Consider the following 9,497-nt stretch of genomic DNA (forward strand, 5'->3'; position numbering starts at 1 on the left):
GTTTCTAATTGTTACCAAAGCTAATCACAGATCAAATTTATCTTGAAAAATCTTTAAGTGTAAGTTTCTCTCAAAAGTTGGAAACTGAGTATTTTAGGAATGAAAAACAGGAGCACTTGAAAAAAGAATCAGCAAAATGAACCTGCTTCTGGCTTCAATTAAAACCAAAGTCAGCATGCTGGTGTCACTGCTGAGATCAAACAAGTCTGTGATCTATAGGAGAAAATTTGTAATGCCAAGGATGATCAGCTTCTGACTCCTTAAATGCCACTTTCTGCTCTAGACCTCAAAATGCACAAGGGAAGCTGAGAGCTCTGTTTATAGAATAAATACAGAAAGGTCAAAACAAGTGTCTCTTAAAACCAGTCTCCATCAGTTGTAGCTACTCTGGCTCTAAGAGGAGCCTGCAACAGCTTGTTTTCAGTCACTCTTTTTTTTTTTAAATGCTTCCTTATGTAGGCATGGTCTGGTGCTTTCCTAAAAGACAGCAACTTAAAAAAAAAAGAATAAATACCATTCTTAATGTTTTTACTTTGAAAAAGAAACAACAGTTTATTGGAAATGACACTTAACAAAAAAATATTCATCAGTATTAAAGCAAAGATTTTCTAACCCATTTAACAGATAACAAAACCATCCTTCTCCTCCAGAAGAAAACTGCTTGAGCACTTCTCCTTCACAGCAAAAGCTGTGTTCAGTAACAGTCAACTTCATTATCCTCTATGGTCCCCACAGCAGCAAGGATGTCCTGTAAGAGGGACTGAGGGCTTTCCTCCACATGGTCACTACTTTTATTTAGCTCATCATGCAGCTCCAGTAAGTCTATTGCACCCAAAGCTAACATCATGCTCTCTGGATCTTGGAAATCCACCCCAACATCACCATCCACAGGGAAGTTCTGAGCCAGAGAACCCTGTCTTAATGTCCTCTGTAACCAGGCAATGCCACGTCCTGCAGGTGAATCTTCAATCTCCTGTGGATTCTCCAAAGTACTCATGGGGTAGAAGTGACCTCTCAAGCCAACCAGCACATCACAGGCTCTCTGCCCCACGGGTTTGTCACAGTCACACAAAGAGCCAAACAGGAACCCAAAGAGCTTTGCTCGACAGAACACCTGCAGCAGCTCGTTCTGAGGGGTGGAACTGGGGACTGCAGAGGACACAGGAGCATAGGGACACTGGGAAAGCTGGCAAATGGTCTGACTACAGAAAACTTCAACCAGCTCCAAACCACCGAGTCTGACTTCCCAGTCTAAGTCATGCTCCACAGTCTGGATGACTCTAGAGACAAAGTGCTCGGTATCTTCCAGCTGACCTGTGCAGCCTTCTCTCAGCCACTTGGTGAAGATGCTGATAACAGCCCTCCTAGGAAAGCCCTCTGAGTCTGTTGACAGGATTTCCTGAAGCTTTGCTACAATGCTCTGGATGCAAAAAGACAAAAGAGAAAGCACAGTGAGGGGAGGGACATGCAAAGAAATAAAAACAACAGAGGTGAAAAATCTTCTCATTACTGGTTGTGCAACCTGCCTGCATCAGCAGATAACTTGTGAAGAAAATGATAAGCAGTACAGCAGTAAACTGATGGGAATTGCTCATGCAGAAAAGGTTATCCTACCTCTTTGTTGTATTGATTGCCTGTGACAGGTGACTCTGGAGCAAAGCAAGCAATGGGGGCCAGGTGTCCCACGGCAGTCACGGCGCTCGCTCGCACGTAGCTCTCCGGGTCCTCCAGCAGATTTTCTGTCAGCCTCAGCACCTCTGAGGACAGGAGACACTGCCTGAACTCCTTCTGGTCTGTAAAAACAAGACAGCAATCCAAAGAAGTGGGATTTTATTCCCTCTGAGCATGAAGCTGTTTCCAATGCAAACAGCCCTTTGCCTCATTCAAGGATGGCCACTGCCTGCAGGGACAGCTGCCAGGGAGAGGAGCTGCTGCAGGACCAGGCAGATGTTCTGTGTCAGGCTCCCCCTCTCCCAGCAGCTTTTAGTCAAGCCCTGACAGACACTGGAACTTGGAAAATTGCACTTAGAGTTGTTTTAACAGCAAGAAAAAATTTTCTGCAAGTGGGGACACGGTTCCAGCCTCATCAAATTTATGCCTTTGCTTAAAGGAGGAAAAAATAGTCTTCCTTTCCTGTTGTTGGGCACATGGCAGGGAAAACAAAAGTAACTGCAGCACTGAGAGGGGCTGCAGGGTAAGGTGCTAATGCAGTTGAGCATGTTGGATACTTCCTTTGTGACCTGAGGACAACAGCAGTTGATAACATTCCCCTCCCTTCCAACACAGCAGAGCTACTGTAGGAAAATCAGCTTTGCCTCAGTGCTACCTGCTGCAAGGCCTGAGCTATCAGTAAAGCAGAAAATCAGTAATTAATCCCAAGCATATAAAGCAGGTCTAGGCTTTTAGCCTCCTAAAGGCCAGTCCCCAGCCAGCTGAAAGAAACCAGGCTCCAGTGCAGAGCAAACTGAAAACCAGAAAGTGTTCTCTGCCATTAAGCACTGTCACCTGCCTTGACAGACAAGTCTCAACACCCCAATTTAACTCACCAAAACTGCCATCAAGGCAGATACAGCAATCTGAGAAATCAACAGAAAAAGCAGGGTAAGTATATTAATATTTTTGTCAGATTTTGATCATGATTTAAGAGTAAAAATCTTGACACTTCCTTCTTTTCTCAGCCCTCCAGTTACAGGTCAGAAGATGCTTCACCAGCCTGACTGACTTTCACAACCATTAAAGGAAATACTCCTCAAATCTGAACTGGTAAATCTTTGCACCTACCTCTCAAGCACTTAACCATGGAAGTGAGGAACTCCAGGGAAGAATCTCTTACTTCCCAGCAAGGACTGCACAAACGTTTCTGCAGCACCACCAACACATCTGTAAAAGGCAAGTGACAAACCTGAATGGATATGAAAAGCAACAAGCCTTACTAAAACACTCACTGTACAACCTCTACACCGTTTCATCTCATACAATCCCTTTTGCTGCTGCTGGGTGCTTCTTCCAGAGTTCTGCAAAGCACTATTTGGGCAGCTAAACTTAAATTCAACATGATTGTGAACAAGTGAATCCAGTGCTTTGAGCAGGAAGGGTAGGCAGGAGCAGATTTCATGTGTGCCACTAGCTGCTGTTTGTCCCAGCTGGAACAGCTTCATTACCTTCCAAAATCTTCTCAGTTTGTGGCCACTGACTGTTGGAGGACGACAGTTCCTGCAAGTGCACCAACCACTTGGATGTAGCTTGAAAGGTTTTCTTTAGAACCTGGGGCAAGGTAAAGCAGATTGACTTTACTACAGGAGGAAGCAGTGCTGCCTTTATGCCTTTAAAGGTAAAATTAATTTTAGCCTCAAACTTACAGGGAAATATATCATAATTATAATTATGCCTCCTCACTAAGAAGCTAACCACAAAAAATGGTGCATAAATACAATTTATAACAAACATCTAGAAAATCCCTGTGATCAGCTTAGAATTACAAAGTTCTATACCTCCAGCTTTGGGTTTGCAGCTGCCATCAGAGTCATTCAAACAAAACAAAGCAAAAAACCAAATCCCCTTAATAAAAAGAATTCAGATAATCCATGACCATGTCAAGCTGAGTATGTCAGTGCTACTCTTAGACATGATGGCTCCTGTCTTCTCAAGAACTCTCAATGTACTGGTCAGTTATGTGCTCATTACAATTTTGGCCATTTTCTGCAAGCCACCCAGGACAAGAGAAGTGTCTTAGGTATTCTAATACAAAGTGAGCTAAGAAACAACTGCAGTCAGACCCTTTATGAGAGTCACACCCTACTGGGGCACACTAATGGACCTAGATCTCTCCTTAGTTCTATACTCACAGTAGGGCTGGTGTTTGGACTCTGCAGATATGCCAGAAGGACATTGAATAGATTTCCTATGAGAGTGTCACACTCTGAAACAGAGAAAACAAATCCAAAGGACCAATACTGAGAGATGGAGCAGCCAAATCCCTGCTGAAATACACAAAGACATATAATTGTAAAATTGTTTTGGGTAAGAAAGCAAAGATTAACTCACCTTTTTTCTCTGAGAGTGCTGCAAGGACATCAAGGGCTGACTTTTGCACTCTGAAGCAATTGATCAGATTCCGGCTGATTGTGCTTCCCAGAGGAGAAGGTGGGCTCAGGAAGCCATTGCAGAATTGTAATATTGTCAGGAGAGAGTGCAGCAAAGACACACAGGGTAAATCCACTCTTAAATGTTTCTAATGGGTGAGAGAGAAAAGAAAAGAGTTTCCAGAAACAGTCTTAAGTACAGAGCAGTTTTAGGTCAGAAGGCAGTAAAAAATTGCAACTTCTAGTGTGTTCTTAAGGTACCACAATGTCAATAACTACAAATAAATGATCTTCCTCTCTTCCAAGAACTGCTGCACAGATGGAAGGAGATTCTTCTGACTGCTTGGGAAAGCAGCCCAATTTGTGTTTCTTCTCAGGATCAGTAATTGTAATACAAGTAAGGTATGGTAACAAACTCATCAAGACAAATTTAAAACTTAAGTGCAGTCCCTCTTTAACAGTCTCAGTATCCCTCTGTTTTCCTGTTTAGAGCCTACTGTGCTAAATTTCCTTAAAATATGGAAACCCTCACTGCCAATTCCTCTCCACATTCTGTTATGCTCTACTGAACAAGTTTGCAACCACCTTAACACTGTCTTTCAAGGACCAGTTTGACTCCCAGGCTCTTTTTTTCCCTCCCTGCATGTTACCAGAGACAGCAGCTTCTCCAGGTGGGTGAGGGTCTGACACAGGAGACCAGCACAAGATGTCTTGGAGGACAGAAGACTTTCAACAGTGGCAGGATCACTGACAGACTCATCCAGCAAACCTAGAGGACCAAAGAAGGGAAGAGCTCAGGTCACCAATGAATAGAAAAGGCTGTGACTTTTAAAGCTATCCAAGATATTCAGCTGATGCAGTATGAACGTGCCATCAAAGGCAACTGGCAGTAGGATTTACCACAAACACTGCTATTATCCTTGACTTCTCCTGCTCTTTTTCCTCCAGTTTTGGCTGCACCAGGCACTTAAAATACTGGCAAACAGACTGGCCTGTAACTTTTCTGTCACAACTGTACCTGCACATTCCAGAGGCTGGGAGGCTGCTCTCAAAATACAGTCCATTGGCTGAAGCAGAACAGTCAGTGCCTGAATCCTGACATCTTGTGGGCTTCAAGGAGGAAACAGCAGTTACCAACACAAGTAAACTTCAGTTCCTTCCCAAATACTTGCCCCCAAATGCTGAGCAGGATAATGATTTTCATGCAGGCTTTTAAACAAGCCAGCAATGACAGAGCAACAAAAGCAGTATCACAATCTGAGCCTTCTTCCAATGCTAAATGAAAGCAGAGGAGAAATAGGTTTTGAATTTAGAAGTAGCTTTGTCAAGCTAAGCAAATAGAGAGTGGGATCTTGTGTAAGGAGGCTGGGAGAGAGGAATATCTTGTCCAAAAAGTGTTTTTCTATCTAAGAACAAAAGTGTTATTTAGCCTGGAAATCAGTATCTGTATGTACACTATTCATCTGATGATTTCCTGCTGCTTTTTCACTACCTAAAGGGGAATCATGGAGCAGAAACACCTGCACAGTGCAGAAATTTCATTGCTTTAAGTCCTACCATTTGCAGAGCTTCAAAAGTCCCACAGCCAGAGGACCTGCTTGTACTGGGGTTAAGTGTTCCAGAGCAGAAGTTACTAATGCCCAAAAGCTGCCTTCAGTGCCACAAAATGCAGGGGATCTGAGAAGAGAGAAGTGTAAGTGTAACCCATCCCAGGGTGGCAAACAGATCTATCTCAGCACGGGCTCCAAGGTGCCACAAGATCTTTACCGTGCCACGTTCAGCAGAAGATTGGCCAGCAGGGGCTGGGCTTGAACAGTCTCCTCCAGCAGGAAGGATTCTATTTGCTTTGCTATGTCCAACCAAAGGGCTTCAGTCCATGCAGCATAGCAACTGCCAAAACAACTGCCAAACAAACTGCTCAGCAGCTTCAGTGACTGCTCAATGTGAGAGGCAGAGCTGGACTGAAGGGACTCTTTGATGTGCTTTACAATCGTCTGGGCACAGCCTGGCCAGTCACAGTCCTTGGTACTGAGAGCTTTGGGTGTTGCAGACTCTAGGGAGAAGGTGAGCATGTGCACCAGGAGCTGGCTGGCAGCTGAAGCCACAAACAGGCTGGGATCTGCTTGCAGAGTGAAGATCACATCCATGCCTCCTGTGGGAAAACAAAACAAGTCACTGGAGCAACAAATAACCAGTTATGACTCTAATTCAGGTACCACACAGCTTTAAATGGTGGTGATGGGGTTTTCTTATACTTTATTTTGTAGTCTCTACTCAAAGTCAGCCAGTCCTTAAGAACAAGCAAAAAGAAGAAAATGAAATTGTTTCAGATCCTCAGGGGTTTAATAACTCAGGATCAGACTTCAATATAACATCAGTAACGTTAGGAGAGTTGACAGAACACTCAATGTGTATTTATGGACAGAGCCTGTACCATCTCTGGACATAACCAGTAGGAAAAACATGAACAGCAGTATCAGCACCACTTTTCCATCACAGGGACAGCAGCATGTGCTGCACTTCAATACCAATCCAGTCTTTTAGACCCCTCTGTACATGGGATCTAAAGATGGTGTTAACAGCATCATTTACATACCTTCATAACAACAGGATTGCAAATGTGTGCAAGCACAAAGAGATAAATGAGCCTCTGCTTAGTTTTTCTGCACTAAAATAATGCTGAAATGTACCCTTTAGTAGGAGTTACAAATAAGAATACAGATAGCTCTTAATTTTATAAGGGCAATTTTATAAGATTCTTTCCCCCCTGAAAAAAGCACCACCTTCAGTGTTTGGAGGAAAAAACCAAATGCATAACTAACTTAACAAAAGTTAAATTACTGCTTAGCTAACTTAACCAACATCTTTCTATCACTTTGTTTTTTGACAAATGGCTTACTTTAACCTTAAATAAACCAAGATACCATCTTGCTCATTTGCCACCTGAGCAAGAGGCTGGGATAGCAGGGGCCCAGCAGGGAGGGGGGATGGCAGCCCCAGCAGCACTCACCCGTGGAGCAGAGGCAGTGCAGGGCAGGCAGGTGGTGCAGCATGCTCTGCACACCCTTCAGCCAGAGCACCACCTTCAGTGTTTGGAGGAAAAAACCAAATGCATAACTAACTTAACAAAAGTTAACTTACTGCTTAGCTAACTTAACCAACATCTTGCAACGACTCAGTTTTTTGGACAAATAGCTCACTTTAACCTTAAATAAGCCAAGACACCCATCTTGCACAGCAAGGGGCACATCAGGGAGGGGGGTGGCAGCCCCACCAGCACTCACCCGTGGAGCAGAGGCAGTGCAGGGCAGGCAGGTGGTGCAGCATGCTGTGCACACCCTTCAGCCAGGCGCTGCGCACCGACGCCTCCTCCCACGCCGCGCCGCCCCGCGGCCCCTCCGGGCCAAAGAGCCTCCCCAGCAGCTTCTCCTGCTGAGGCAGGGCAGAAAACAAGAGTAAACAGGGAGAAAAGGGGCTGCTCTGTGCCAGTCAAGAGTATCAGTGCTGTGGTGAAACCTCCTCTTGCTACAAGTATCATAAAATGGGCAGTGTTCAGAATCTCACGCTTAAAGGCAACATATGGATAAACCAGAGTGTTCAAAACCAAAACTGCTTTGTTTGCAGGTGCTAACGGACAGCTTATGTGTGTCAGTTCCATCAGAATGCTTTATACACTTGTACACATCTCTTCCCTGAATGAAGGTTTTTTGGGTTTTGTACTAAAATGTATCCTGGTGCAGAAAGCACTGCTTTAAAAAGCTCCCTTGTTTTTGCAGGGAATCAAAAATTTCCTGTCAACCTGCTACAGAGTGAAAACAACACCTGTTAGTGCAGTTTAAATCTGCAGGATCTGTCCTGGGATGCAGTACTGTGCAGTGGCTGCTGAGAAGTAGTGTTCACAGAATGACTAGGTAGGCAGAGATCTTCATAGAGTCCAACCCAGAGCTGGGTTACCCCATACACTCTTTTCAACTAAAAATGGAAGCACTACCCATCAGCATTCACAGTCCTGCTGTGGTGAGACAGAAGTGAGAAGCAGCTGTACATGAGGATCGAACAGGAATGGTGATGGTAGGTCTTTGCTGTCGAATCACTTCTGCTGAGTTGTTCCATGTAAGCCGTACTTTTACTAAGCAGAACACGCACGTTTTTAGGGGCTGTGCATACAGAAGGAGCAGACAGACACAGAGCAGCAGGTACCTGGGTCAGTGGTACCCAGCTCACCTGCAGGTGCTGGAAGCGGCTTTCGGACGAGGCGAGGATCCCGGCCAGCTGCAGGGTGAAGGACAGGATGCCAGGGCTGGGATCTGCCAGGGCCAGCACGGAGCTGAGGAGCTCTGTCAGACACGGGTTGTCCTGCACCAGCTCCACAGTGGGGTCTGCCCAGGACAGCAGAAAACATCAGCTCACTGCCAGGACTGAGCTCTGCAGAGCTTCCAAAGCCACACTGCCAGGACTGTCCTGTCTCACTAAAGTGGTTCCCTGAGCTGAGTGGTTCAAAAGCAAAACTGCTTTGTTTGCAGGTGCTAAGGGACAACTTACGTGTACCAGTTCCATCAGACTGCTTTATACACCTGTACACATCTCTTCCCTGAATGAGGCCTTTTGGGTTTTGTATTAAAATACAAAATTTGTGTTAAGCCCTGCCAGCTGCTAGAACTGATGAGTTCGGGTGCACCCACAGCATTTTTGGGTGACACAGCACCAGCACCTCAGACAGCTGTGCAGGCATTCCAATCCCACCTGGACCCCTGTTCCCGTGTCCCTGCCTTGGCATGGTCGCACTGGATGATCTCCAGACATCCCTTCCAACCCGAACTACTCTGCGATCCCGGATGGATCTCGGCTCCCCTCGGACCGGCCCCTGCCAGCCCCCGGCGCTCACCGAACCACGTCAGGCTGCGGAACCAGTCCAGCAGTTTCTCCAGGCAGGTGTCGTCGAGGCCGGGCTGCCGCGGGTCGGCCAGGGCGGCGCAGACTCCGGGCAGCAGCACGGCGCACTCGCGGGTCATGGCGAAGCGGCGGCGGGCCCGGGCCACGAAGCGGGACTGGGGGTCGCACATGGCCGGGGCCACCGGGACCGGACTGAACCGAACCGAGCCGGGCCAGCCCAGCCGCACCGCGAGTGTCGCAAAGGGGGCGTGGCCAGCGGAGCGGGGGCGTGGCCGGTCAGGGGGCGTGACCCGGGCGCACTCCAGGGACAGGCCGTGGCTGCGGGACGGTAGCGGCGGTGCGCGGGATGGAGTTGCGCCCTGCCTCGAGTTATCCCGGCGCTCTCGGGCAAAAACTCCTGGCCCGCAAGTGGAGCGGAGCCCCCGCAGAGGCCGCTCCGCCGCCCGCCGGGGTTTCGCTCCCTGCGGGGCCGCTTGGTGTCACCCGCGCTCCGCGGCCGGGCCGAACCCTTCCCCGGCCCTG

The 9,497-nt window shown here is 47.0% G+C and overlaps 1 protein-coding gene across 3 annotated transcripts; it reads right to left on the minus strand.

Annotated features, from left to right (window-relative positions):
- Window positions 1-523: 523 nt before the first annotated feature.
- Window positions 524-9,445, minus strand: BRAT1 (BRCA1 associated ATM activator 1). 3 transcript variants are annotated; one of them, XM_036392747.2, is made up of 13 exons: window positions 8,968-9,445; window positions 8,307-8,461; window positions 7,367-7,514; window positions 5,850-6,234; window positions 5,640-5,759; window positions 5,101-5,192; window positions 4,733-4,851; window positions 4,045-4,231; window positions 3,846-3,919; window positions 3,162-3,264; window positions 2,782-2,880; window positions 1,615-1,793; window positions 524-1,420 (listed from the first exon to the last, which is right to left on the minus strand). In XM_036392747.2, exons 1-13 carry the CDS (start codon window positions 9,143-9,145, stop codon window positions 695-697), a joined length of 2,565 nt encoding a protein of 854 aa, XP_036248640.1. In that variant the 5' UTR covers window positions 9,146-9,445; the 3' UTR covers window positions 524-694. The 3 variants fall into 3 exon arrangements, with proteins under 3 accessions (XP_036248640.1, XP_036248643.1, XP_036248642.1); XM_036392750.2 differs by lacking the exons at window positions 7,367-7,514; window positions 8,968-9,445 and having other exon boundaries at window positions 8,307-8,362; XM_036392749.2 differs by lacking the exons at window positions 7,367-7,514; window positions 8,307-8,461; window positions 8,968-9,445 and adding an exon at window positions 7,093-7,356.
- Window positions 9,446-9,497: the final 52 nt, after the last annotated feature.

The sequence above is a fragment of the Molothrus ater genome, chromosome 16 (genome assembly GCF_012460135.2).
Source record: "Molothrus ater isolate BHLD 08-10-18 breed brown headed cowbird chromosome 16, BPBGC_Mater_1.1, whole genome shotgun sequence".
NCBI classification, from domain to species: domain Eukaryota; kingdom Metazoa; phylum Chordata; class Aves; order Passeriformes; family Icteridae; genus Molothrus; species Molothrus ater.